We start from the raw sequence: 27,749 nt of genomic DNA, 5'->3' as shown, positions 1-27,749 counted from the left end.
ATTCCGCTACATCGTGTCTCTGGCAAATTGGACCAAAGCGTGGTCCAGGTGGGTGAACATCAAATGAGGGGATCAACCTATCTTTTCCTATCTTTGGGAACTACGATCTGGTTCGACCTCTTATCATAAATCAAAACTTGAATATTCTTGGTAAACCTGCTATCTTCATTATTGTCACGTATTGGACCAGGTTTCATTCTTAGTGATTGCTTGCAAAAATGGTGATCAATTCTCACGGAGAAAAACTCAGATTGACGGACGAGGTATCGTCCGACAGTAGCCTGCCACCTTTACAGGTCGAGCTGCTAGATGTTTCTTCATCGTCATCGGCTCCTCACACCTTAGGTGACTTCACTTTACCAGCCTTCCAGACAGCAATTGTGACACCAAAATTGGGCCCAAAGCTCAACCAAGAGGTTCAGCTAATTCCCGTGCAACATCCAAGGCCTGGTGAAGTTGTTATGAAGATAGCTTACACAGGAATTTGCGGTAGCGTAAGTGCCCCCCTCAACCATTTTAATAATAGCTCTGAACAACTTCTATTCACAACCTTTACTTACAGGATGTTGTCTTCTCTCTCGGCCCTGAGGACGGCCTCCGTGGACCAAACCACATCGCAGGCCACGAAGGCATCGGGCATATCGTTATGAGCCACGATAAATCGCTCCTCGGAAAACCAGTTGCGGCAAGATATCTAGCATCTTACTGCCGAAGTTGCCATTACTGTATTCGCGGCGTTCCAGAATCCTGTCATAAGCAGACGACATTTCCTCGCCACCACAATGGCACATTTCAGCAGTACATGACCGCACCTTATACCTCACTTATGCCTCTGCCAGATTTCATCTTTGATGAAACGGCGGGTGTGAGTTTTGGTCTGTATACTACGGCGCTGTGCTCTGGTGCCGCGGCACTCAAAGCCTTGAAAGCGGCGACTCCTGCCCCCGGGGACGTGATCGTTGTGAGCGGGGTGTGCGGCGGGATAGGACATCTGGCCGGCATAATGGCTCGCAACGTGTTTGGGGCAAAGGTTATTGGCATCGATTTGCCGTGGAAGGTTGAAGCATTGGGCTCAAGGGCTGCTGACGTCTTTGACGAATTCATCACTGCGCCTTTCAATGCGTCGGAGAGGATTGAGGTTATGGAGAGGATAGCAGACGCCTGTGCTCGATTGCGCCCTGTAGGAGAGGCTCGCCGCGGCGCAGACTCTGTTCTTGTCACATCAGGTGACGAAAGTGCTTTTGAAGGGCTGATTGACTACGTTTGCGACGGCGGCTCGGTGATATGCGTAGGGTGAGTTTACTTCCGGGCTATTTGTGACCGACATTGCTGACATCTTTCAGCGTGACGAAATCCCGGGGCAACTTGACAATCCCCTTGGCCTTGATGGTTGAGCGCTCCATCAAGCTTCAAGGTCTGTTGATGGGTGGATGGGATGAGAGTTATAAGGTCATGGAGTATATCAGGGATGGTAAAGTGAAACCTATAGTTACGGAAGTCTGTCTTGAGGAGATACCATCCCGAATGGCAGCTTTTGGGAATCATTTAAACACGGGAAAAGTGGTTGTTAGGGTGGGTTAGGACAAGTGTTAACTTGAATTCGAAAATGTCTGCCACGAAACTCGCGTTGACGAATCGAGACCCTCGTCAGTAATTGCAAGCTGTGGTCAAAGTTTCTGCCTTGTGAGGAAATCTATGAGTCGATTACTCGTCAATAATGAGGTGAGCCTGACACTCCGAGTAGGCCTTGCTGAAAGTCGCCTACCACGCCATTCTTCACAATGAGTGTGATACCGAGACCCGAAGGCTTCAATTGGTATGCCGGGATCGCCTATACCATTGCCATGTATATTCCGACCATGACGATATTGAGAAACTGACGGTTCTGACGTGAATGATTGAAAGTAACGGGGAATCAAGAATTTAAGTCGTGATATTGGTGTGTAGCCTACCTATGTTGTTGTGCTTGCCGGTGCTATTCAGGCACGTGGGTAGAACATTGAGTGTTGTCGACTTCACGTTGAATCGAATACAAGAAACGTCATTGGACACATCTGAGAAAACGATCTTGCTTGATTTCTCTCCACAGATTCACTACGCCAATACACTGGCCCCTTTCCCATGCCAACAATTCCAACCCTCGGAGCCTTAAGTACCTTAGTGTCTTCCAACTGTAATCCCGGAAGATGTATTGTAATGTCGAACTAAGTTGACTGTTCCTCCTTAGACTGCATCCTTTCTTCAATAACGACGGCCTTGTCTGGACCAGACTCAGAGACTGCGTGAATGATTCGAAGGTTCTTCTGCCACGTCCGTGAACACCATGCAGGCACATTCTCTTCGAACAATTTATCAATCTGTTGGAATCAGCCATGCGCATGAGACTATGAGTTTGATTTTCCGAGCAGTGCAACTCACCTCCATCCTGGAAAGCCCCGTGAGTTCTGGGACACAGGTGTAGGCCCAGACGAGAGACAGAACAGTCATACCAAACCAGATGTAGGACACCTTGACTCCGAGGTCTCCGGCAGTCTCATCAATCATGTAAGGCGTAACAAATCCAACCAGCCACGTGATGATCCAGTATGCCGTCAACACGATGGAAGATTGGTAATTTCTCGCACGATCGGACAGAGGCTCTGCCATCAACAGCCAGCCTACTTAATTCGTCAGTGGAGTTCTCTTCTGCAGAGTTCTAACGCAGACAACTTACCCCCGACACCCCAAGTTGGTGCGTATGAAGCGATAAAGAACACTGCCCCAAAGATCAGCATCATCTTGTCAGCTTTGCTGTCCGGAGCAGCGCTATGGATGACGCCGGTGAGTAATTGGGCGAGTCCCATAAGGATCCCGCCCGCGATCAAAGATCTTCTCCTTCCCAGACGCTCAATGAGATACATGGAAGGTGCTGTGAAGACGCAATTGGTGATGGCGAGAACCAGAGAGATCAGGTACGAGTCGTCGACACCCGCCGCGGCAAAGAAGGTTGTTCCGTAGCCGAACCAGAAGGTGATGCCTGTGGATATAGTGAAGAATGACATCGCCACGCCAATGAGAGTTCTTCTGAGATCGGTTCCTCGGAAACACTCGATGAATCTTGCGCTTCCGTGCGTATTCTGATCTGTAATGTAATTTTCGATTTCGACCATGGCGTCGTCAACTTCTAAGGAGTTAACGTCTGCATTGCGGAGAATGGCAAGAGCACGGCGCGCTTCGGATTTCTGGTTCTTCTTGGCAAGGAGGAGTGGCGACTCGGGACAGAAAAAGACACCGATGACAACGATCAGTGCCAACACCAGCTGGAATGCGATCGTAATGCCTACTTCCGGGTCAACCTCTGCCTATATGTGGTCATCTTATTTTCGCAATTTACTTACGCCAACTCCGGGAATCGTTATACTTGGAAGTTGCCAGGCTGATGCCACAGGCTATGACGTTGCCTGTGGTGAGGAATTGGGTGTAGAATGCCATCAATTGTCCTCGATTCGTTGGCGTAGAGCATTCCATGAGATAGGCAGGAACCTGCATCATAATAATCAGCTGTCGTTCAAACTAACAAGAGGTGTGAAGCTGAGTTCTTACTGTGATAGAGATGAGGCCGAGAGCAATACCAAGTAAAATACGGCCCACGATGAATATGGGTGGGGCAAGTCCAGCCGTCTGGAGCGCTACGCCTGCAGCATAGCTGATTGAGGCTGTGAACAAGTTGCCGCGCCGGCCAACTGCGGAAGATCAGCAAGTTTGGCAACACTCTAGGTTCAAAACGCCTAAAGACTTACGTAGATTGGTAAGAGGTGCTACTAGCTGACATCCTACAAGAGCTCCAACGACGAATAACGCAGAGAATATGCTCCGAGTATATGGAGTCAAGTATACGTCTCCGGTGACGCTATGTTTGACGCCGTAGATTCGGGTGAAGTCCTCGGATCCAAGCACGCCGTTCAAGTATCCGGAATCATACCCAATGATAGTTGCTAATGCAGCTTCTTAGAGATGGCACGATTGTGTTGCCAAGACGAACTCACCAGACGAGAAGATAATGCTGTACACGAGGATTTTGCGGGCTGATAACATTTTGGGCAATAGATGAGGAAATTCGAAGATTGATGGGCTGCCTTGCACTCGAACTTTGTCATTGTAGTGAGCGCATGCCTCATGATTTAATAAGTCAAGCCATCGATACGTATAAACTAGACTGATATACCCAGCCTTCTGGCCAGGGTCACTTGGAGGCGTCTATAGAATTTGGTGAAGGCCTTTCCGTAAATGGTCTATCAATCATTCTGTTGGTCTCGTCGAGAGATAGGAATTCGCATTCCGTCTAAGGGGGCAAGGCCATCTCTTATCTCACTGGCCTATGAGCTTGGACTTTGTGACAATCTGTCAAACTCTAAATTCATAATAGCGATGACTTCTTATCAGCTGCACCATGGCTAGATTGCATGGCTCTGATCTCCTATCAAGCTGAGTCTTGCCTTACAGTGTACTGCAGGACGTGGAAGCCTGTCTACCCTGAGTTTGGCCTGTTCTTGATGCTTATTCGAAGAGTCGAAATTGCCGGGTCTTTTAGACTCCTTCATCAGATATCTGTTATCAATGATATTCCAGAGTCTGGCCTAATCTTAACGCTTGACAGTGTTTGAACTCGCCGGAGAGATGAAGTGAAGACGTGATTCTTCGAGTTAAGGTGCCATAGGAAGTACTTTTACTTCGGCGGGGATCAATTTTGAAAAGATTGCATGCCTATATGGGCGAGGGGAGTCTCATGCGCTCCCGTGGTTTCGTTTACGAGTTGCGGAAATGCACTTTCAATGTCCGCATTGAAAAGCCCATCGTGTCAGCCACAAGAAGGCACGAGAAGAAATATCTTGAAGTTTCAATTCTTATTTGCGACGATATCTCTCAGACAGCATGAGCCACAACTTCGATTTCCACGCGCATGTCATCTTCTCCCAAACGTGGAACGCCAACACAGGTCCACAGAGGTTGATGATCCGGCATCCACTTCCTAAAGTTACGGACCATCGCTTCCAGAGCTTCATTGTTGATTGGGACGTGATATGAGTTGACACGGTAGACTTGGGTCCATCCTTTGCCACCAGCGTCCTTAAGACATCGATCCACATTCTCAAAAGCCAGATCGATTTGGGCGTTGATCTCCTTTTCGAACTCTCCAGTGATCGGATCCCAACCACCTTCAGTAAACCGAGTTAGGCGTAACTTCGATGGAATAGGCAACGGATGAGCCTTTGGGGGAAGGATGTGATGGGAAAGCTCACCTTGTCCCGAGCATTCAATGCGATCGCCGACTCGTACTGCCTGGCTGTAGGAGTACCTTTTCTGCTTTTCAACCCCCTGTCCCTCGTACGCAAAGAATTGTAGATGAGACATGACTTCGGGCTTCCTCAATTGCGGTGACGTGATGGCTTAGTGTGAAAAATGACGACAGACTTGCAACTAGCAGATGATCGATGAAGACGAAAGGGCTCGTCGCAAAGAATTGGATGCAAGAGAAAAGTTCTGTAAGTTCCAGTAGAAGAAAAGTCCTCCCTGCGGCTTTTGCAATGTACACAAGTTCCATATCTGGAAAATACCGACGAGTCCACCAGGGCATTTAAGGAACTCCGCGAATAGCGAAATACATAGACACCCCTCACGCACTGGTAAGACTTTGAGGCGCGGAATTCAAGTCCCTCGCGAGATAGCATGGGTGCACGGATCGCACCCTTCTATCCCAACAACCCGAATCCGAGGCGGAATTTGAATTCCTTGAGGATTTTCGATATCGAATTAGGCTCTCACGCCACACCCAATGTATGAGCTGGACCCTAATCTGAGTCCTACCCCTAACACCTGGCGGAGTTGAAGACTACACCTCTTTCATTTCTCCCACCTTCCCAGCTTTTCGCAAGCCAGTCGAACTGATCAGTGTGACCACAACAGCAGCAGCGAAGCATGTCCAAAATCTGCTCCGGTAGCCCTGCAGCAGAGAAGAATTGAATGTCACGGAGCCGCTCGTAGCCATTTTTTCGCTTACAGCAGCTTCCTGTACCGAAGCCGCAATCATAGCAGTGACAGCCAGGCCGATGCTGTTGCCTGACTGCGCAACAGTGTTAAAGACGCCACCTGCGAGAGCTTGGCTCTTGCCCGGGAAGTTATTCGTAATGATTAGGTTGCTGATGTTGAAGAGGAGGTCGGTGCTGATGACGCTGGTGATCATGGCCGGGAAGGCAGACTTCCAGTACATCCACAACACATCCTGTAAGGCAAAGATAAGAGGTGCCGCGATGCTCATGATTCCCCCGATGAGGCTCAGCATACCCGTGTCGACTCTGTCCATGAATTAGGCTGCGACGAGGTTGGTACCTAGACCAGAGACAACCACTGGCAGAAACCGTACAGCCGTCTGCAAGGCATCTAGCTGATGGGACTCCTGATAATAAAGATTAGTCCAGTACGAAAAGGCGTTGAACCAGGACCAGGTGAGGAAGAGGGAGAGACAGACGGTTGCAAACTCGAGTCGGTGCCAAATGCTATTTGGAAGAACGGCTGGGCGGCCAAGTCTCTCCTGACGACTCTCACAGAAGACGTAAAATGGAACAAGCAATCCGGCAACAATTGACAGGGCAATGGAGTGAGGCCGGCGAATAAAGCTGGCGACGCCGTTTGTCAGCTCGGAGAAGAGGTAAGACATGAGAGCCAAACAGGCACTAGCAAAACCGACGCCGACCCAGTTTAGCTCATGGGCAAGACGGTGGACCATGCTCTTCAGTGGGACTCGATCCGATCCCGGGAGACGCCTAGGCAGACAGAAGAAGGCGAGGATCATGAATGCCGCATTGACGCTGGTGGGCATCCAGTAGCCGGCGCGCCAACTCGCGGCCTGGACAAAGATACCGCCCAGGACGGGGCCCCATGGCGAAGCCAACTGGATTACCACCACCAAAGACCGCAAAAGCAACATCGCGGGTGCGACCCGCGGGTAAGCTTGAAGTTATGATGCTCACAGCGGGCGGCATGCAAAAGGACATTGCAACACCTTGCACCCGTGCGGAAGGCGATGAGCTCTCCCCCAGTGCGACTGAGCGACACTGCCAAGGCGAAGACCGTATATAATAACAGGCCCGTCACAAAGACGGGACGGTTACCAACAACGTCGGCGATGGTGCCAAGGGGAGGGAGACCGCACGATAACCCTAGAGCATAGACAGATGCTGGCCACAGTTGCACGCTCGGAGCAATGTCGAGCTCCCTGGCTACCGCAGGCAGAGCCACGGTAAGCAGGCCGGAGTTGAAGGTATTGAGAAGCGACACGGACGCGGGTGTCACTAGAATGCCAGCCCTATGAAGCTTACTTGGAGGAGCCATATGTTCCGAGCGTGTCGCTTCTGGGGAGGGTAGCCTCAAAGTCTCGTCTGCTGCCGCCAAGGTCTGCTTGTGAGGCGGCACTGGCTACTGTGGCTCCCACGAGCGGCTATGTTTGACCACCGAAGTCGAAAAAGGGATCGGCGTTGGCCATCCTCTTGATGATGGTTTCTAGTTCGAACATTGTGTAAGACAGAACAGAAAACGAAGGTGTGAGTAGGTGTCGACTGGTATGTGAGGACTATCTTCTAGCCGGGACCGAGAAAACGAGGCGTTTTATCCCACGATTCCCTCCTCTGCTGACTCAATGCCGCCATAGTAGGTTCTTTGGCTGATCAGATGAGAGATTGTACAATATGACGCCAGGATTATACCACTAAACACAATGGGAAAGTGTTATTGTTCGCCAGAGTCCATAGTTGGTAGACAATTGGTGGAAGCTGGCAGGTAGATGCTCAAGTTCAGGACAACTTGGAAACTGGAGTTTGCGCTTATCAATCAATTTATCAAACCTCGGCGCATCCCAAGCAACCTGGTTCAGTAGCGATAACAAGTAATAGCGTTGTTCTATTCATGTCACTTCCTAGTCGAAGTTTCATTATCCGTAACAATGCTATCAAATGTTCTTTCCCCCTTTCCTCTCGGCAGAAACTCCGCAGACTGGATCTGAAGTTTTGAAAGCAAAAGATATCTGATTGGGTAGTATTACGAAACCGAAACAGAGTTCACAGATGCTGACTTTCGTACTTCGTATTATTACCTATGATATCGAGTAGTGCTTTCCGAAGACTTAGTATCTGATATTTATTCAACAATTGCACCCAGTCAAATAGCAGCTTCACTAAAAGTTCCTGGGACAGATCACTCCATTCCTCGGCTTACACCTCTGCTTGCTGCTTGGTTCATCGTTCTGCCTGCCGTTACTTTTGCACTATTTGACCTTGGTCTTGGAAACCGCCACAGCACAATCCCGGCTCAAAACATGACGACCCCTTTCCTTGACACCATCGCGACCCACCGATCCTGGTACGCCCTGGGAAAACACCTGACCATCAATCAAGGCAAAGTGAAGGCCATGGTCGGTCATGCTATGCAGTCGGTTGCTAGTTCATTCAATTCGCAATCCAACCGCGCGGTCGTGCTCTTCGGCTCCGAGCATGACAGGCTGTTGGATATTGTGACTAACGTGCTCAAGGCCCAAGTCACTACGGATCAATGGGTATCTACGAGCCAAAAGACAGCCGGATTCAAGGCCGCTGCCGGAACTGTATGTCACTCAATCAGTCCATCCTCCACATTCAAATTCACCAGCGTGATCTAGACATGCAGACGCACTTCAACGAAGGTTATGTTCTTTGTGGACGGCGACATAGTCCAAAGTTTCGCCAGAAAGTTTCCAACTTATTCAGACCAGTTCCCGTCTGGGCGGCGCAGTCGAATGCCATGTTGCAGCAGACCATTTGGACGGCGCTGTCAGCCGAAGGGCTCGGCGCCTACCAACAGCATTACAAACCCCTGATTGATGGATTGGTAGCCGCAGCCTGGTCTCTGCCACCTAACTGGCGGCTGACGGCTCAGCTTGTGTTTGGCGAGCGGATCGGCCCTAGTCCGGCGCTGGGGGAGCAGAAGCCATTAGATGATAAATTGAAGGTCTTTGGCGCAGATACAGGAGTCTAGGACAAACTGGGGTCCATGAACATAAGCTATAAGGCTGTTTAGACCGTTTGTGAATTTTCAAAACAAAATAAGACCCAGAAGTTTGAAGCAGCGCTTCCCTCAGCGTACCGATACAACCCGACCTCGACCTTCTCCTTAATATACTTGTTGTCTCTCAGCTGATTATTTAGATTTCTTGCTATTAGATGATAAACTGTATCAACTTCAGGATTGAAATAAGGGACTTCATATACGCAGTAATATGCAAGGCAATCGGGCTAAGAGCCGCTCGCTGTACATTGTCCAATAGACCATGGCACCTTTATTGGATACCGGTGTGACAATTATGAATAGAAATGTTGCGCTGAGAAGTTTGACAGCAAATAGGCGCCTTGGAAGACCGAGCCCGAGGCCGAACTGGAAGAAGACAGGGTGGCATCGGCCTCGGCTTCGCGGGATTCGGGGTAGGCGGCTTGAGTGACTGTTACTGCAATTCCACGGAAACCACACAGCCCATCACTGTCTCAGCCGAATTATCAGTGTCAGGCTTGTTCGCCCTAGATTCTGTCCCCCTCCGTTACACCATGCTAGGCCCCTAGCTAGACACAAGCTAATGTACCCCGCGATCCAATCCTCACGACGCCCAAGTGCTTGGTGACTCTTACAGGTGAAACGAAGACATTTGTGTGACCAGGGAGTCTGCTGAAGATCTTCTATATAATATAAGATAGTGATCTATAGTTTCAAGAGGTGATTAAAAAGTAATGAATGAAATTCTCTTAATTGTTCTGTTTAACCGGACCCAGAAACTTGATGGTCCATTTACCTTCGCCTTGAAACGAGAAGAATCCTGATAACTTAGCTTTGCAATCGCAATGTTCCGTCTTCTCAACACAATTCTTTTCCTGGCCGCTACTGTTTTGTTCCTTCTTTGGAAAGTAAGCAAAGTGGGATATAGGCCACCCGGCTATCCGCCCGGTCCACCAACATTGCCAGTGCTAGGCAATTTGCATCTCGTTCGTGAACCAGTCAACCACACTGAGACAGCGGTTTTACTAATAGCATGGACATAGATGCCGAAGTTGAGGCCACATCTCCAGCTGCAGAAATGGGCCAAAGAATATGGGTAAGACTTCATATTTACCTTTCAGAAGAATAATTCAAGGAACACAGCAGAAAAAGAGCCGAGGGAAGTGAAAGTATAAATGTTGACTGGATGGAGCGGTAGGCCAATTTACTCATTGATACTCGGCACAAAAGTCATGATCGTCCTATCATCAGATACAACTGTCAAAGAAGTGTTGGACAAGAGGAGCGGCAATTACTCTGATCGGCCAGATATGTTTATCGGCCAGAAAGTAGCCAGCGGCGATCTCCGCCTTGTTGTGATGGTAAGTCGACGACAGATGGGACAAATGACAAAGGTACAGAAGGGAACCAGCAAGCTGACAATTTTCAGAGATACGGAGACAACTGGCGCATGATCCATCGCATGGTGCACAACATCTTGAACATCAAGGCTGCTGTCACTTACGTCCCTTACCAGGACCTCGAAAACAAGATTCTTTTGAATGACCTCTTGGAAACTCCTTCCGATTTTCTCCAGCACATCAGAAGATTTACCTACTCTCTTTCTACACAAATGATATACGGTTATCGCTGTACTGATAATCATGACCCAAAGCTTCTGCAGTTGTTCGAGGTAATCAAGTCTTCTCATCACAGCTGATGTTAACAAAAAGTAATTCTGCGCAAAACTGACTATTGATGACGTAGAGTTTCGAGAACTGGGGCAAGTTGTCCGGAAGCTCTAGCGCCCAGTTGGCAGACATCTATCCTTTCATTCAAAGCTTGCCTAGTTCTATTGCACCGAACGTTAGATACGCCAAGCAACTGTACAAGATAGAGAGCCAGAACTATCTCCGACATTGGATGATGTCGAAGACAGCGCTCGACGACGGAACAGGACTGGTGAGTGCCCTACCTAGTCTATGACTCGGGACCAAGGGATTCGTGCTGGGACCCCTTTTTGACAAGTGACTCAACAGCCCTGCTTCTGCAACGATATATATCGCGCTCAGACGCAAGAGGGCTTTAGCGACGATGCTGCTGCTTATATCAGCGGCTCGCTGCTCGAAGCAGGCTCAGACACAACGGCAGGAACTCTCTATGGTTTCATTCAGGCCATTATCGTCTGGCCAGAAGTACAGAGAAAGGCCCAGGAGGAGATTGATCGCGTGGTTGGTCATGACCGTCTACCCACCGTCGATGACTACCAGAATCTGCCTTATATCCGCTGCTGCATCAAGGAGAGCCTGCGGTGGATGCCGACTGTTTTCCTTGGTGTACCTCATGCAGCATTTAGGGATGACGTTTACATGGGTTACAACATCCCGAAAGGCGCGACTGTGATTAACAATGTGTGGTGAGTCAATCCTTGTAGAAGTCACGTACCAGCCCCCTTGTCGAAGTGGCAAGTCTAATGCCTTGGCGCAACACAGGGCCATTCATATGGATGAAGAGCGCTCACCAAATCCCCGCGTATTTGAACCCGAGCGCTTCAAGGACGATCACACGACACTCTACCAATCCGCCATGGGAGACACGAAGAAGCGTGACAATTTTGTCTTCGGCGCGGGACGACGCCTTTGCCAGGGCATTCATATCGCTGAAAGATCCCTATTTCTGGGCATGTCGAGGCTCTTATGGGCATTCGACTTCTCGCCTGCCCTAGATATTCGAGGTAATACGGTGAAATACGACACCGAGGACCTCGTCGGTGGCATTACTGTGCAGCCATCTGAATATCCCGCCCGAATCAAGCCTCGGTCGGCGGGGAAGGCCACTATCATAAGACACGCTGCTGAGAAGTGTAAGCAGTTGCTGGACCCGGTCACCATGCAATGGAAGCAGGTCCCAGAGGGCATGGCCTTCAGTACATGGATACCAGACAGCAACTATGAACACTCCGACGACATGTAGCTACTTGTAGTATGACTTGAGATAGGCAAATCAGTTTAATTCAGGGATGTATAAACTTCGAATTTCCTGGATGTTTGTGCCCTGATTGAAGCTGAGTGAGATTGAATGGGAAAGAAATGAAGACATATCATTTGAGAAGTTATCATTGAGAAACATATGGTCAAAGCTAGACGGAATTTATAGTTCAAGAAAATAATCTACATGGCGGGCAATATTAATTTCCCCAATACTGAGATTGTGATTTCATGAAGCACGAAATTAGTCAATGTCTCATGCTAACTCTGGAACCCAGAAGGAACCAGTGATATGAGGGCATGTTCTAGATTAAGGACGCATACTAAGAAATATTTGAGGTTATGAGGATAAGGCAAGGAGGCCGAGACAAAAGACTACAAGGTCAAAGATGGATGGATTAATGCAAATTGCAACTTTACTATCAAAAAGTGAGGTTTTCCTGAGCATTCATTTATGGCGTCGCCTCTGCGCTAACTTTGTTGGGAATGCGCTATGCCTTCACCCCCGATTCAGCAGGCACTTCTATTCCAGGCTTTGCATCCCCGATGACCGGATTCTTCACCTCCGTAGTCATGTGCCCAGAGACAGTCCGTAGAACAGTATCTGCGATCGCCGGTGAGTTCACTGTCTCAGCTCTCCAGGCGACATGCTGGTCTGGGCGAATTAGAACCAGGTTTCGCTCATACAAGGTTCTAGCTTGCGCCTCTCCTGGAAGATTGATCAGCGACAGACTCAAGCCCAAATCGTTCGCGGCTTGGATAAGATGACATTGTCCCACATCAGTATCCGTGAAGCAAAGAAGTGACCAGTGTTTGCCAAACCTGTCAAATATAGCGGTGCCATCGGAAAGAAAAATGTGGGGAGGTCGACCACCGGGCCATGTTGTTGGCGTGTAACAACGCGGATCCGAGGGAGGCTCGCTGCCGTCGTCTTCTTGATGTACAATAATGTGTGAGTTGTACCGGTATCCCATCTCAATTCCAAGGCCCCTGTTTTCTCCATCGTGCCTTTGATAGAATTCGTCAACACGCTGTCTGAGCAGATGTGCTTCTTTTGTGTCGGTATCGACGCGACGAGGGTCACCGCCGCCGAGCAGCGTCTGCAACTCATTGTGAACTTTGAAGTGATCATGGGACCGCTCCACATTTTTGAGGGCTACTGGCTTGCGCTCTAGCTCATACGACCTGAGGAGCTCTGGCCCGCCCTCACCATTGATGACTGAGGCGAGCTTCCATCCGAGGTCGAAGGCATCCCCAATACCCATGTTCATCCCATACCCCCCGGTGGGAATATTCTGGTGTGCCGAGTCGCCGGCAAGGAACACATGCCCTTCGCTGCTTCTCCATTGGCGTGTCACGGCGACATTTGGCCTCCAGATGGAGCGCACCAGAATCTCGTCGATCTGGAATTTGTACGGCTCGTAAAGCCCTCCAAGGACACGGTAGACCGCATCGCGAGATTCGATCTTTTCGGGCTCAGCATCAAGGGGCAGGAACAGATGGGTCGTCCAGGTATCTTTCTCGTCTTGCGAGATGATGGCCCCTTCAAAATTGCCTGACTGGCCGAGAAGGAAGATATGCCAGAACCTCCCTTGTTTGTGTAGTTTTGTTAGATCATGAGACTTGAAATGAACTAGTAAGGCACAAGAGGGTCTGGAAAAGGTTATTAGAGTTTGATCAATATTTGCCATACCTTACTGGTCAAAACTCACATTGGGCCTCCGTCGAGAGGAATCGACAATGACGTACGCGTTCGACTAGAGGCGCCGTCGCATCCCACGACATGGTCGGATCTTAGAACGGTTCTCTCTCCGGTATTCATGTCTGTGATTGTCATGTGTGCGAAGTCCTCTTGCTCTTCAACGTGTTCAACCTTGAAGCCATAGTTGAGGTCAATAAGAGGATCGTCGTCGCAGATGTTCTTCAGCCATCTTTCAAAGATGGCTTGAGACACTCTCTGCCAGGGCTCTTGGGGCTGTGTGCCGTTATTTGTGTTCTGGATTTGAGATCTGAATTTGTCTACTCCTGGGAGGTCCCACTGCGTGAGCGGCTTTTCAGCAGAGAGCCCAGTGGATATGATGACATTCTGATCGATACCCGGCGGTACGCCTTGCTTTCGGAGGTCATCGGCGAGGCCCAGCTTGTGAAATATCTCCATTGATCGAGCGTTGGTCAGGTCCATTTTGGGCCACTTGGTGGTGGTCTTATTGCGTTCGAACAGTTTCGACTTCACACCATAGAAGGAGAGAACTCGCGCAAGTAGCAGACCGATTGGTCCACCTCCCGCAATGACAACGACTCCCCTGGGCAGCAGCTCCATGTCAGGTTTTGGCGTCGGTTCGTTCGAGACCATGATCTCTTTGCTGCAATTCGGCGTGTCTGTTGAGATCTATTTCTTGCAAACGTCTTAATGTCTCTTGGAGGACTGGCTGTAGTTATTCCAACACACGCAATTCATGCACATAGGTAGGCGGAGGGACCATAAGATGGACCTACATATAAGACTCAGACCACCATCGAATGCAGAAGAGTGGCCTGTCTCCATTAAGACCTTAGCCAGATGCCGGACTGGATATTGTGTAGCTTAGATAAGTGGCTCTAATGATTAAGGACATGCAATATACTATTCTAAGCCCCGGCTTAGGTTTTTTAGGGTCTTGGGTGGCGGCAGAGCCGATCCATGTGTTACTTGATAGGTAATTCTCACCGAAGGATTGCCGTCACTCCACACTCGCTCACTGTGCAGCTGACTTGCAATAGGAAAATGGTTTCTGCAGTTTCTTACCGTGCTCAAATCAAAGTGGCGCATACTCGTAGGTTGTCTAAGGTGAGACCAAACGCCCCGCTCGACGCGGCCCGGCTATCTTCACCCGGCCCCACATAGGCCGACGAGAAGTGGACCCCGAGCCCGAAGCCGAAGCCTAAGCCCGAGAATGCGCTAGCCGTAGCCGTGCTCACACCCACAAGTGTGATCCTATTTTGGTGCTAATCCATCCTTCTTTGAATACAACCGGCTTCTCAGTACATTCAATATTTCCATTATCCCAGAGTGACCTCGTAATCATTCACCAATCTCTGAAGCAGGTGTTCTCAACACCTTGGCACAGTATTTCCTGGAGTCATGGGCTATCGCATCAGTACTCCTGTCAAAAGCCTAAGTCAACCCTAGGCTTTTGGAAAACGCGTCACTTCTCTATATTTAGGAATCTCATGAATCAATTGCTTTGTTTGTGATAATTTGAATCTTTTGCGCCTAGCCAGACTCTCCTTTGGTCGGTTGCGGAAGGGACAAAGTCGTTCTCATTTTCAGTGGCCAAGCCGAAGTCGATACCCGAGGCTGTCATCGAATGCATCGACAGTTTTCAGTTTCCTGCTGATTACACTGGACGGCATAATGCCAATAAGCTCTGTCTCTGCTGGCGAGTAGATACTCTAAAGAATTCATCTCTCGTGAGTCTCTGACAAGCCGTGAGGCTTGCTTCCCCCGATAGCGGCCACGCTTCTCAGGCTCGTCATGTTCCGATTCACACTGACGTCGCAGACTCACACGTATGGGGAGTCATGTCGTTGATAGAAGCAGGCACAGAACCAAGTCGCTGCCAACATTGATATACGTATCACAAGGTACCCTCAATGGCTCGAACCGGTTGATTCGTGGAGTGGCGAAAGGTCAATTGTTACTATTGAGATTGTGTGCAAGGGAAGAAGAGAGGGCATTGGGAAGTTGATCAAGTGACCGTTGGTAACCCCTGCGACTGCCCTGACTCGTAGTCGTGTTGAACTTCCAGTCCGACAGTCAGTCCGCTGCATTGTTCGGCCGCCAACGCATGCTCTGGTTTTCCGAACGGTAAAGAAGCTTTTCAGTGTACATCGACCCCAACCCAGACCGGCGCTGGCGTGATGATACCAAAGAACGTCAGGTTGGAGGGGCCTTGAGGACCATCAAGGTTAATTATGTACGTACTACTAAGCCAGGGGGGTAAAACTCAGTAAGACTCATTCCTAGTCCACCTGCCGGCTCAAGGAGTTGGCGTCCTATCCCTGTTCTTAGAAAGGGCACTTACATACGTAGTAGTACCTGATCCTGTGGTACCTGCTCCTGCCAGGGGGTTGTGGGGATGTGAGTCTAAACTTAAGCCCCATGCTGATCCCTGCAAGTCAAGCTAAGCACTAGGTCAAAACGGCTTGTGGGACTTAGGTCCACTCAAGTCGATCAACCCTGGACAATGAGTGACACTGGTGGATCATATGGGCAGCCAGAGGCAATTCGCTGGGATCGGACGGGCTGTTCATGTACAGAGTACTATCCAGGCTGAATGAGCTCTGTCTGTCTAGTATGACCTACCTAGGTATGAAGACAATGAAGCTCAAGATATTAGGACTTGACCCAGCCATCCGGGACGATGACTGGCCTAATTACCTTATATCTTGTAGAATAGGGAGGAATGGTGTTTGAGGCATGCATTGCTGAGACTTCTATTTCGTGGTACAGTCGGCTGCCCTGTTCTGCTCACGACGGACCTTGTACCTCGCTTGTACAGTCGGAAGTGAATGATCAGGGTAATAGTGTGGGGCAGGATACTCGACGGCTTCTAGGACCTTGGGTACTGACGTGATAGGCCGTTTACCTAGACAGAACTGGACGAGGGTTTCCCGTTAACTTACAAGCAAGAAACTGCACGACCCTGGAGGTGAGGCATTTTATAGCAGGCTGAAGGGCGTTGGCTGCTGTGCCTTTAAGCAGCTGTGGAGGCGATGCTCTAGAGGACCGGACACCTAGGACTAGCAGAAACTCGATTGGATACTGCCAACGGGCGGCAGGCTAGCTATAAAGGAGGTGCGTTTTTCTTCGACAGCTAGTTTGCTGACATGCCTTACGCTGTCAAACATCGTTTTCCATATCATCTCGAATTTTTACCATGGCGGCCCATGCTACCGACAATGAAGCTGCAGTCCATGAGGCTACCACTAGAGCTGAACCGGGCGTCAAGCCAAGGAACGCCCTCCTCACTAGTGAGGCTGTGGATGACATCTCTGGGGATGATCATGAGCAGCGCATGAAGGACCGTGCCCTTCTCTCTGCCCAAGAAGAGAAGAAACTCTTGCGCCGCGTCGACTTCCGCTTGATGATCTTGTGCGCTATTATCTTCATGATCAAAAATGTCGATTCGAATAATGTCAGAATCACCTATCACCTCATTAGGAGCGGCAGAACTGACGCATAGCAGGTTGCAAATGCCAGAATCATGAACAAGGGCACTCCCCGGAACATCATGACGCAGCTCAAAATGACAGCCGATGACTATAACTGGGTCAGCACGATTTACAACGTGAGTGCTTTGAAGCTGATATACTAAATCGTGGTCAAGGCCAACATAATTCACAGATTCCGTTCATGATTTGCGAGATTCCCACCAACATGGTCGTGAAAAAGATGCTCCCCTCACGATTCCAGTCGCGCATCATGGTAAGCCCCGCACCGAGGAGCATCTTGCCTACAACCTGGCAATAGCACGACTTGCTGATCTCCATAGGTAACTTGGGGCATTGTGTTGGCTTGCCACGCTGCCGTTACATCTAGTGCTGGCCTCCTAACCGCCCGCTTCTTCCTTGGTCTTGTGAGCTGCCACCGATGTGGGTCCACATGATCAACGATACTGACCACCCAACAGGCCGAGTCTGGCATGTTTCCAGGTATTATTCTGCAGATGAGCTACTGGTACCGCGCCGATGAGATGACTCCTCGGCTCTTGATTTTCTGTACGTGATCCTCCTCTCCATAATACTCTAGGGCTGTGAATAGAATAGGCCACTGAAGTAACAATAGACTCGTTCGAATTCTTCGCCAACATTGTTAGTGCTGTTCTGGCCTATGGGTTCAGCGGTATGAATGGGCGACATGGCCTGTCTGGCTGGCAATGGTTGGTTTGCTTTTCCTCACATTGGCTGCCTCCAGCCCCTGGCCCATCGCTAACTGGACTTGTAGGTTCTTCCTAGTTGAGGGTGTGATTACGATTGGCTTCGGCATTTTGCTTCTCTTCATCTTCCCTGATTGTAAGACCGTTAAGCTCAACCATATCTGAATGATTTCTAATGAGACCGGTATTCAGTTCCCGCGCAGGCCAAATGGTTGTCCGACAAGGAAAAGCGGTTCCTCCAAGCTCGCCTACCACCAAATGCCCCTCGCTCTTCCGAAAGCAATTTCAAGGCGAGCGAGATATGGGATACCATGAAAGACCAGCGCCTCTGGTGGTTCGCGTTCATCTGGGCCACTAAGACGATTGGTAGCACCGGTCTTTCGTTCTACTTACCCACCATTGTCGCCAGCCTGGGACTTGCGTGAGTGACAATCGATGCCGCAGCAAATGCCCGTAGTGCATAGTCCTAACTCATGTTTGACAGTTCCATCGCCGAAAGCCAACTGCTCACCATCCCATCCTCAGTTCTGGCTATCATCCTCATTGCTATCAGCGGTTACTTGACCAACTCGTTGGCTGTGCCGTACCCCCTTGTGGCACTGGTGTACCTGGTCTCTAATTTAGCGTGCTACGGCGTTATGGTCGCATACCCGAACAACGGAGGCGTGTATGCTGCCACGCTGATTGCTGCGGGTGTCTCGCTGGCCTGGTTCGCTACCATGTGGCCATGGCGTCTTCAGACGACGTTCAGGGCAACGGGTTCGGCCTTTGCCATCGCATGGGTCAACGCCCTTGGCGGGATTGGTACTATTGTTGGTCCCCAGATCTTTCGCTCCAAGTACGCACCCGAGTATACAGTGTCGTTCGCGGTGGCCATGGGCATGACTGGCGCATGCATCCTCGCCATCTGCTGGACCTGGTGGATTACAAGGGAAACGGAGAGGCAGACCCGTCATCTGAGAAAGAGGCGTCTCGCCGCCCACAAAACCAACGAGGTCATTTTGGATGATGTTGACATCGATGCTGACTTCAAGACACCGAAGGTGCACACTTAGGCGAGTGTCAGGCACTTTGTGCCTGCAGCCCGCTCGACTAGGCCCTGGGCATGATATGATCAGGTTCAAGGTAGCACGAGGTAGTATCAACGTATATGTAAAGTATGTATGTATATATATTAACACTCTTTTGGCCATGCTGGGCTGAAGTTTATGATGTCGAGCATGTTGCCGGCTTTCTTATGTTCACAGGCTGCTTGTGGATCTGGTAGTTCAGGGCCTCCGAAAGCTCGTGCAGAAGCCTGTGAATCATGCCAGTAATTTCTTTCCGGGAGAGAGAGCGACGGCGCATGAATGACTTTTTGCGGCGATTGTTGCTACCTCGGCCCAGCAATCTGTTCAAATTCAAAGGATACAGGCGCGGTCACGATGAGCCATGCCCCTGATATTCACACCTCGGATTTCCGCAGCAGCTCGGAGAGCCGAGCAGTTGCGAAAAGAGAGTGGGGCGGCTTCACGCCCCGATAAGACAGACGACTGCAATCATGTCCATGCATAGGTTGACAGTAACGGTTTCACTGCGAATAGATGCACAAATGAGAAGCGTGATTTCTTGACCGTGTTGTTTTGAGACCACAGACCTTTTTGATCCCTCCAAGGCCTCGTATGATCACATGTCTCAACGCCAGGGCATATTAGTCCTGGCACCCAGCCTGTGCGCATCCGCGGACATATGCAATAGTAATGCCAGAGTTATAGCTTCGATGCCGGAAGCAACATCAGCGGTCCAACTTACAGGTCCAAGCATGACTGACAGCTCAATCAGCTTCTTTCAGGAACCTGCTCCATCTAACATGTCACACCGTGGTCAAGAACCACTTACTTTTTGTCGGCAGGTCTTACCGATTTTGGACAGACCTCCATACTACTTGGCAGTGCTGTTGCGTTTCCTATTGCCTGGAAATGCTCCCAGTGATAGTCCTCTGGTGTGCAAAATTGGAGGGATTAGTCCTGTATCACTGTGCTGTGAAGGTGGGCACAGGGATTGCCCTCCTCCGAGTTACCCTGGATGCATTCATAACCTCTCGGTGAAGTGGCAAAATGCATGGGACGATCACCTTCTTCACGAGATTTTCTTGTCTTAAAGTGACTGTGAGTTTCTAACATGACACAGATGTGCTACGATTTGTTCAAGCTGCTCTCGTTCTCAACGCCAGCTGCTCAGGTACCTCCATATGCTATTTACATGAAGATGATGATATAGACTGGAGTTTTCAAGAATTTCCAACATGTAGTAGGCCTACGAGCGATGAATCTTGGGAAAGTGATACAAAATGACTTCTGAGTTGGCGTGAGGTCACAAGATTGGGTTCACCATTGCGAGGGCGGGTAGGGTTTACACCAAGGTAGGGTAAGGTAAGGTAGGGACGAATCTCGCACCCAGTGTGTGACGACCACAGACTGGTACATTTCCGAGCTGCAGGGCTATCCACAGCGCTGCATTAGACATATCCAACGCAGCTTTCGCCTCGAGCTCAGGTACATCAAGAGCAGGTTTTAATAATTATCCAAGGCGATTGATTAAGTTATCATACGTGGAAGATCAGAAGGCGCTGTAAGCGTAGTTCGCTTTATACAAAGACGAATGATTCTTCTCTTAGATTTTTTTTTTTTTAAATGCCTGAATCCATGCGGCCTAGGTAATCAGTTAATTAAGTTTGAACTTGAAGTTGAGTTAATTAAGGGCGAACCTTTGGGGTTTGACTGAGCCGATGGTCAAGTTGATTACTGAAGTTGCGTTGAGTGCACAAGTTGCACCTTTTATGGGGCCAAAAAGTATCCCACCGGGCCTTCAGCTCGTGTCATTGAACCCAACCAGTGACATTTTATATGCCACTGGCTGACGTTGAGAGATTCGATCGCTTTGAAGATGCTCAACCATTTCAACGATTCATGGTGCAGGCAGATGCATTCACTGCCAACAAACAGGGCGCAGGCGGATGACTCGTATAATCCTTCTCCGTGGAACGACAACATTGGAATGAAAATGGCAGGCAAATGTGACATCTGCTCACTTTTCGTCAGGAGATAGCTCGGTTGCCGAGCAAAAATCGCTCGGCCGAGCAGAGCTCGCAGCTGTCTGCTCTGTTAGGTTAGGTTGTGAGGAAGCAGACGGCCATTGACAGGCATGTAATCAGATTGATTGATTGATAAGATGCATGTAAGGTACTTCGACGTGATAAGATTGGACGAGCATGGTTCATGGGTACTGCATACGCGATCCCCACGCTGTAACCCTCCGGGTCTTCGGATACTCCACATCTGCATCAAGAAGAAGCATGCGCCGCCGTATTGGCATACATTTAAAAAAGCCTTGGTAGCCCTTAGCGTGCGCCTCAGCCTTTTAACCGAAGCAACCTTGGTGACTTCGTGACATACGCTTTCCAACCCTCTTACGAAATAAGCTTACTTACTACTTCGTTCACAATTTGGCAAGGTCGTCCATTGAATGGAGGGGAAGTCGGATCTGGACATGTACGCGTACATCTCCATACTTGGTGACCAAGGATGTACCGTCTCTCAAGTGAGAGGCACCCATAGCAAATGCAGGCAAGGAAACGGCACAGAAACCTGGTACAGGTGTTCACTAAAACAATCTAACGATATACTACTGGTGTTGCATGCAGCCTCCAATCTATCCTCTTGAGTACATGTACCTAGTGGGAAACAGATCCCACAGACTGCCCATGGCGAGCTGGAAAGTTGGGCTTCCCGCAGGGATCCTCCAACTGCAAGCCCACCTTCCGCATGGCCCGAATCCCGCCGTTCATACTGTCTGCAGCGTATCCTTTCGCGCGGAGAACACTGGTGGCAACGCGGGCGGAGTCCCCATCATAGCAAATGATGAGCGAAAGCTTGTCCCGAAGCTGAGAGCAGATGTCTTCGTTCTCAGAGCTAAGCTTAGCCTCAAGCTCTCGCCAAAGCGATGCCAACACTTTTGGATCTGTGAAGGGGCTCGGAGTGCCTGACTGAATAAGAGGGAAGTTTACAGATCCGGGGAGACTGAACTGGTCGAAGTCCTCGGGTTGGCGCAAGTCAACCACGATAGTGTCTGGCGACGGAGCTATGATTCTTTCCCAGCCTTGCCGCTCATCAGAACGTCTCTTGGACAAGAAGAAAAGGAGATCTCTGGTGAGAACCTTGTCCAGACGGTAAAAGTCGTTGAGGGCCATTAGTGGATCCTTTTCCCAGGCCGAGTCATAGCGGTACAAGTCAACATCACTCAATTCCTAGGCGTTGCTGGATTAGCAGGATGTAGCATACCGCGGGTATGATGAAGAACATATGCATACCGAGTTTCTGATCGGAGGGAACTGCTCAGCTTCCAGCTTGGCAAAATACTCATCCATGTATTGGTACGGGAGGTCGCAACACAAAGTGACGCAGTGAATCTGGCCGTCTTCCCCTGCAAGCTGACTCAAGGTCCCTTCCTTCTTTCTTTTCTCAATGAACTGATAAAGTCCTTGGAGATTAAATCCGGAGGAGGGGCCGCAAACAATGCCGTTCCGGCAAAGTTCCAATGAAAGCGAGTATGAGGGGTGAGATGCAACCTCCTCGATATGATCCACAGCTGACTTCCAGGGAAAGTTGACCGGAGCTAGGAGAGCCAGGGACCGTGGTCCTGGAACTCTGTCGCCTGCGGCAGTGCACACGCTGTGAATTTTGTTAGAAGGCACTATGAAGCGGGCGCATTGGATTCCTTACCCCAAACGGAACACAGATGGGTTCTTCTCCTTGAAGAAGCTCCCTAAGCCTGACATTGTGCCTGGATACCATAGTCTTAGTCTTGTGACGTTGGAGGAAACTCAAAGCTTTTGAAGATTGAGTGTACCAGAAGTTCCCATTCCTGCGCAAATGAGGCTTATTTCTGGGAGTTGTTCCAGAATTTGCGGACCTGTCCATCGCATGTGAGATTGCCAGTTCTAGAAGGCTTGATGAGCAACTGTAAAAAATCCGTGACTTTAGGCAGAAATCTCACCAGATCGTTGTTATACTGGTCCGGGTTGAGCACGGATTCAGATTCCTGGGCCCAGCGGTACGCAGCTCGAATGCCGCCACGCTCGTCGTTCGGTTCGGGTTGCGACGGACCGCCGAATAAAGTACTGTGACAGAGCCATATTGAGCATCATCATGGTGCATAGAAAAGAATGTCACTTAGCCAAATCAGCTCAACTTACATATTAAGACCAAAGAATTGCATCAATTTCAACTTCGCTGCTGTCGTCTTATTGCTTAGGAAAGCGTGAACATCTCCCAAGTCGTAAAGAACGCGAGACATCAAAGCCATGGAAATGACTGTTGACCCAGAGCTGTACTCAACTACCGTCTTGGTCTTATCGGGCGCAATTCCATGCTCCAGGAGATTGAGAGCTTCGTCGAATCATAGATCAGCACCTCTGATTTTGTCTTTTGTAAGAAGCTCTTCTCGACTTGAATACCTGGCATAGATTTGACATTGTTTGCTGGGTGCATAGTCATCATTTTGGCGTAGATGCGGACGCCATCTTTTCGGTAAGGATTGAGGGAGTTGGGAAGCTCCACAAGAGGCAGTGGTGGTGCCCTGTCAGGATTGAAATAGTCCTTAACAGAGTCAGGGCCCTTATAAACGTTGAGATTGTTTCGTGACTGCATCTCGAGATTGTTGTTGCAAAAAGAAGTAACTAGTGTGTGATAAGTTTCTGTTAGGAAATGTGTAGCTGGGGAAACGTTTAACTGTAGGAATGATAACCGATCAACTTGGTGCTCCAGTCGGAATGATGTTATATTTCAGGGCAGACTGTTCTATGTACTCAACTAAAGCAGCGAGCCTTGATATTCTCGCATATTCACGGCTGGACCAAATACTCAAATACACCAATGAACGATCTGTCTGAGCCATTTGACCGCTTCCGAGCCTGGCGATATTACATCACGCCTACACTCTACACCTCTCCATCGGACGCGGCAGGGGGCACAAGAACTCACGAGTGATTTTCGCCGTCAGAAATCGATCACACCAAACAAATGGCTCACTGGGTCAGTCATGACTCAACTGACAGGAAGTCAGCTTAGCTATGAGAGGTTCATGTTGAAGCTTCCCATACTTACACGATGATATTGTCAACGAAGGGATCGCGAAATGCATACCCCGGTCGCGAATTGACGCCCCACATTCCCCTATAACCTATAGACGTTGTGACGGCCAGGTCCGATAACACCGAAGGGATCCTCTTTTGTCCGAGTGCGACCTGCCATTGCTTGTTCTACGTGATGATCTGCATCATGTAACCTTGAAGGCCCGTCCCATGGAACTATTAAAGTCTTGGGGGTGTGGATCTATAAAGTAAAGACCTAGCATCGAGCGACGTACCTGTCAGTGAAGACCACATCGCAGTAGGCATCCAGACTGTGACGGCGGATGGCGTGTGGAGCAAGCACAATCTATTAAACTGTTAATGGCAACAAGACCGATGAACAGCGGTAAAGATCTCTACCAAACTCAAAAAAGGAAAACCCGGCAATTCCAGCGCAACGTCATTACCAAACACTTTCCTGCTCCACTGACCCTGACCACTGAATTCGCAATGCTGCGCGTACGGCTGCGGAGTGCTTTACTGCCAAGCAACAAAACGATCTGCCAAGAGGTTCAGAATGTCCTGCCACGTCATTAGAAGCTTTCGAAAGAGTTTGACGTTGGTCTCCAGGAAATCTCCGGGCTATAATTTGCTCCAAGATATCGCTACAGACACAAGTAGCCAGATAGTCAATGGATGAATAGATACGAACTTTTGAAGCATCTTTCGCCCAGATCCGCGCATCTTACCAGCTATCTTTTCTAACAATGTTTAAGAGCACCAACTCGGCGAACAGCACCGCTCAGGAGGCTGCGGACATCAATGCCAGCAACCCCGAAAGCTCCCATACGCCAGATACGGCGCTGGAATCGCCGACGCCCACAGACAAGAGAGCGGAAACACACATGTTCAATGAACAGACAAATTATGTGTCCAAAGTTAAGGTCATCACGGTAAGTCACCCCGCCTCAAAGGACGTTCAGATTCTAATCTTGATTTTACCCCCCGATGTGATGAAGTGACACACACTCACAAGGACAGATTTTTCTAGCATGCGCCAGCGTGGATCTCGTAGCACTGATGGACCAGACCACCTTGGCAGCTAGCTTGTCTATTGTTGGCAATTACCTCCATGCAGGACAACAGCTATCCTGGCTCGCTAATGGCTATTTCATGTACGTTTTGTTTCGGCTGATGACGACTCTTCCTGATCGATACGTCTGCATAGCACATCCACAGTCGGGCAACTCTTGTACGGCCGTCTCTCGGACATATGGTCGCGTAAGGTCATTCTAATGGTCGGGCTGGCCATCTTTGGCCTTGGGTCTCTTGCATCCTCCCTGGCCCAGACAGCTACACAGCTGATTGTTTTCCGCTGTTTTACGGGTCTTGGCGGTGGCGGACTCATGACAGTTGCACAGATGATCGTTAGCGATGTAGTGCCTCTTCGTGAGAGGGGGAAATATCAGGGTATTTTGGCAAGTTTCTCCAGCCGGCCACTTTTACATCTCCACCCTAGACTCTATTCCCTGCCAGAGTATCAGATTTGATCAGATATTCTTCCCTCGCCGGGTAGATGAATACTCACGCCCCCATCCCCTGCAACAGCCCCTGTTCTGCTAACATCTTGGCTTCTCAAGGGCGCCGTCACTGCATTGGCCAACGGAATAGGCCCGGTCATCGGCGGCACTCTATCCTCCAAGGGGGGCGATTCATGGCGCTGGATCTTCCGTCTGAATCTGCCCCTAACGGCGCTATCTGCGGGATGCGCACTATTCTTCATGCCCCTCAGAAAGGTCGAAGGGGACTGGAAAGTGTCAGTTGTCTTCTTGTTAACCCACCCCGCACAAGCTGACCAAATGCATCTCAACTTAGAAAGACACGAGCCATTGACTTCGTAGGCATCTTTCTTGCATTGGCTGGCACCACGAGCTTGATGCTTGGTTTAACCTGGGGCGGTGGCGAGTACCCCTGGGCCTCTGCAGCCGTCCTAACTACCCTCATCGTTGGCGCCTTCATCTGCGTCATCTTTGTTTTGTGGCAGTGGAAGGGACCAAAATACCCGCTCGTGCCTCGTAAGATCCCACGTCTCCCTTGCTTACGCTTATAGAACTAACGTATATCCTTCGTACTTACATAGTGGACATCTTCCGCGCCCGAATGACCATTGGTGCATGCATTACAATGGCCATAAACGGCTGGAACTTTGTCGTTCAGGTCTACTACATTCCCACTTTCTATCAGCTCGTCTACAACTATGGGGCCACTAGGTCTGGTGTCATGCTTCTTCCCATCACCCTGGTTCAGACCGCGAGTAGTACTCTCTCTGGACTCATCGTCCACTGGGTGGGACGTTACCGCGAGTGCATCTTGTTCGGCTGGCTCTGCTGGTCGGTCGGTCTGGGTCTCATGTCCACTCTCAACGAAACTTCCGGCTTAGGAAAGCAGATCGGCTATTCCCTGCTCATTGGCGTGGGTGTGGGCAATACTCTTCAGCCGTAAGCGTCTAGATTTCGCCCGATGACCGTGTTGTTTACTGATGCGGACGTCGACAGTGCCCTGGTAGCCATCCAGGCGGGCGTCCCAAGAAAGGACATGGCCGTTGTCACATCCTTCCGCAAGTTTGTCATCTCTTGGCTCTGGACTGAAAATGTGACGGTGCGACTGACTCTAGTGACACAGCTTTGTTAGGAACTTGGGGGCTACATTCGGACTCGCCATTTGCGGCACAATTTTGTAAGTCGGCTTCCCAGAGGCATTCACGACTCGCTCTATCGAGCGACGTACTAACATTCCCAAGAAATAACATTGTCAAGAACTCTGTCAATGGCCTGGATCTAAGTGCAGAACGACTAGACTCCCTTCTCAGCAACCCACAGCAATACTTGTCGTCGCTTTCCGACGAAGAAGCGCAACGTATTCGCGACGTTCTCGCTCCTGCGTATCAACGATCGTTCAAGGTCATTTTTGAGCTTGGTTCTGGCTTGGCAGCAGCAGGTTTCTTCGTCGCATGGTTCTTGATGCCACACATTGATTTGGCCCGCCCTGACGACCACAAATTAAAAGAGCAGGGCCATCAAGCGCAACTCAAAGGGAATGCAGAAAAGTCCCCATGATTATTGGTGAGGCTGGCGAAGAGTGTGCTACGTCTCCAACCAGGGCATCTCTAGGGCAATTCGAAAGAAAGCCTCCAGCAATAGGAGTTTGGTAAAGACTTGCGGGGCAGGCCGGAGTCGGCTCAGCTTCTTTTACTCGACAGGGCAAGATCAGCGCTTTCTGAAGCTGACTGACCTGATTTTTGGAATTACATTGACTGAAAGCGCTTGGTCGGATTGTTACAAAGCTCACTAGTAGCACTCGATCGAGCTTGACTTGGAAATCAAATAATTCTGCCAAAGTGCTTTGCGTCTACATGGTTTGATAAGGGTTGACTGGAAGCAGAATCCTAGCGTTCAGTGACACCATGGCTGAACATGAGGCCATATCCCACCGTCTGCTACCTACATCATGTAACAGTAAACCCAATGCTGATGCGGCAACGCCTGTCCTTGATTGGTGATCGCAAAAAGACCCAGAAATCTTCACTGTGCCCAAAGCTGCTGACACAAGATCCTTGTTGATGTATGATTAGATTGATAAGCATTCTAGCCGCCATGTACTCCATCAGACTAATGCACTCCGCGGACCACAAACCTAAATCTTCCC

General features: G+C 49.7%; 9 protein-coding genes across 9 annotated transcripts; 5 read left to right on the top strand and 4 right to left on the bottom strand.

The window, feature by feature from the left end:
* Nucleotides 1-218: 218 nt before the first annotated feature.
* Nucleotides 219-1,581, top strand: CABS01_14458 (uncharacterized protein; the record flags this gene model as incomplete). The annotated part of the gene is made up of 3 exons (XM_060547797.1): nucleotides 219-494; nucleotides 563-1,293; nucleotides 1,344-1,581. The coding sequence occupies 3 exons, from the start codon at nucleotides 219-221 to the stop codon at nucleotides 1,579-1,581; spliced, it is 1,245 nt and encodes a 414-aa protein (XP_060393306.1).
* A 623-nt stretch (nucleotides 1,582-2,204) lies between these two features.
* On the bottom strand, nucleotides 2,205-4,074 carry CABS01_14457 (uncharacterized protein; the record flags this gene model as incomplete). The annotated part of the gene is made up of 7 exons (XM_060547796.1): nucleotides 2,205-2,357; nucleotides 2,419-2,657; nucleotides 2,714-3,319; nucleotides 3,378-3,522; nucleotides 3,583-3,722; nucleotides 3,780-3,974; nucleotides 4,026-4,074. 7 exons carry the CDS (start codon nucleotides 4,072-4,074, stop codon nucleotides 2,205-2,207), a joined length of 1,527 nt encoding a protein of 508 aa, XP_060393305.1.
* Nucleotides 4,075-4,902: 828 nt separating this feature from the next.
* CABS01_14456 (endoribonuclease L-PSP) lies at nucleotides 4,903-7,368 on the bottom strand (the record flags this gene model as incomplete). Its single annotated transcript, XM_060547795.1, has 5 exons — nucleotides 4,903-5,195; nucleotides 5,280-5,400; nucleotides 6,038-6,332; nucleotides 6,459-6,987; nucleotides 7,047-7,368. The coding sequence occupies 5 exons, from the start codon at nucleotides 7,366-7,368 to the stop codon at nucleotides 4,903-4,905; spliced, it is 1,560 nt and encodes a 519-aa protein (XP_060393304.1).
* Nucleotides 7,369-8,347: 979 nt separating this feature from the next.
* CABS01_14455 (nitroreductase) lies at nucleotides 8,348-9,042 on the top strand (the record flags this gene model as incomplete). Its single annotated transcript, XM_060547794.1, has 2 exons — nucleotides 8,348-8,632; nucleotides 8,695-9,042. The coding sequence occupies 2 exons, from the start codon at nucleotides 8,348-8,350 to the stop codon at nucleotides 9,040-9,042; spliced, it is 633 nt and encodes a 210-aa protein (XP_060393303.1).
* Nucleotides 9,043-10,283: 1,241 nt separating this feature from the next.
* On the top strand, nucleotides 10,284-12,003 carry CABS01_14454 (uncharacterized protein; the record flags this gene model as incomplete). The annotated part of the gene is made up of 5 exons (XM_060547793.1): nucleotides 10,284-10,412; nucleotides 10,481-10,723; nucleotides 10,798-10,992; nucleotides 11,070-11,446; nucleotides 11,523-12,003. The coding sequence occupies 5 exons, from the start codon at nucleotides 10,284-10,286 to the stop codon at nucleotides 12,001-12,003; spliced, it is 1,425 nt and encodes a 474-aa protein (XP_060393302.1).
* A 505-nt stretch (nucleotides 12,004-12,508) lies between these two features.
* On the bottom strand, nucleotides 12,509-14,370 carry CABS01_14453 (FAD binding domain-containing protein; the record flags this gene model as incomplete). The annotated part of the gene is made up of 2 exons (XM_060547792.1): nucleotides 12,509-13,608; nucleotides 13,767-14,370. The coding sequence occupies 2 exons, from the start codon at nucleotides 14,368-14,370 to the stop codon at nucleotides 12,509-12,511; spliced, it is 1,704 nt and encodes a 567-aa protein (XP_060393301.1).
* Nucleotides 14,371-16,936: 2,566 nt separating this feature from the next.
* On the top strand, nucleotides 16,937-18,990 carry CABS01_14452 (uncharacterized protein; the record flags this gene model as incomplete). Its single annotated transcript, XM_060547791.1, has 9 exons — nucleotides 16,937-17,194; nucleotides 17,246-17,347; nucleotides 17,404-17,484; nucleotides 17,552-17,635; nucleotides 17,690-17,777; nucleotides 17,845-17,938; nucleotides 18,004-18,071; nucleotides 18,128-18,356; nucleotides 18,420-18,990. The coding sequence occupies 9 exons, from the start codon at nucleotides 16,937-16,939 to the stop codon at nucleotides 18,988-18,990; spliced, it is 1,575 nt and encodes a 524-aa protein (XP_060393300.1).
* A 2,657-nt stretch (nucleotides 18,991-21,647) lies between these two features.
* On the bottom strand, nucleotides 21,648-23,622 carry CABS01_14451 (cysteine synthase A; the record flags this gene model as incomplete). The annotated part of the gene is made up of 7 exons (XM_060547790.1): nucleotides 21,648-22,220; nucleotides 22,284-22,644; nucleotides 22,696-22,756; nucleotides 22,823-22,913; nucleotides 22,970-23,093; nucleotides 23,169-23,361; nucleotides 23,430-23,622. The coding sequence occupies 7 exons, from the start codon at nucleotides 23,620-23,622 to the stop codon at nucleotides 21,648-21,650; spliced, it is 1,596 nt and encodes a 531-aa protein (XP_060393299.1).
* Nucleotides 23,623-24,811: 1,189 nt separating this feature from the next.
* CABS01_14450 (MFS drug transporter) lies at nucleotides 24,812-27,160 on the top strand (the record flags this gene model as incomplete). The annotated part of the gene is made up of 9 exons (XM_060547789.1): nucleotides 24,812-24,997; nucleotides 25,086-25,219; nucleotides 25,273-25,493; nucleotides 25,653-25,860; nucleotides 25,920-26,119; nucleotides 26,185-26,542; nucleotides 26,600-26,665; nucleotides 26,727-26,780; nucleotides 26,845-27,160. The coding sequence occupies 9 exons, from the start codon at nucleotides 24,812-24,814 to the stop codon at nucleotides 27,158-27,160; spliced, it is 1,743 nt and encodes a 580-aa protein (XP_060393298.1).
* Nucleotides 27,161-27,749: the final 589 nt, after the last annotated feature.

Source organism: Colletotrichum abscissum (genome assembly GCF_030869225.1).
Source record: "Colletotrichum abscissum strain IMI 504890 chromosome Unknown Scaffold_54.1, whole genome shotgun sequence".
Classification (NCBI taxonomy): Eukaryota; Fungi; Ascomycota; class Sordariomycetes; order Glomerellales; family Glomerellaceae; genus Colletotrichum; species Colletotrichum abscissum.
The sequence above is the reverse complement of the archived record's forward strand: the minus strand, read 5'-3'. Positions and strand labels throughout refer to the sequence as shown.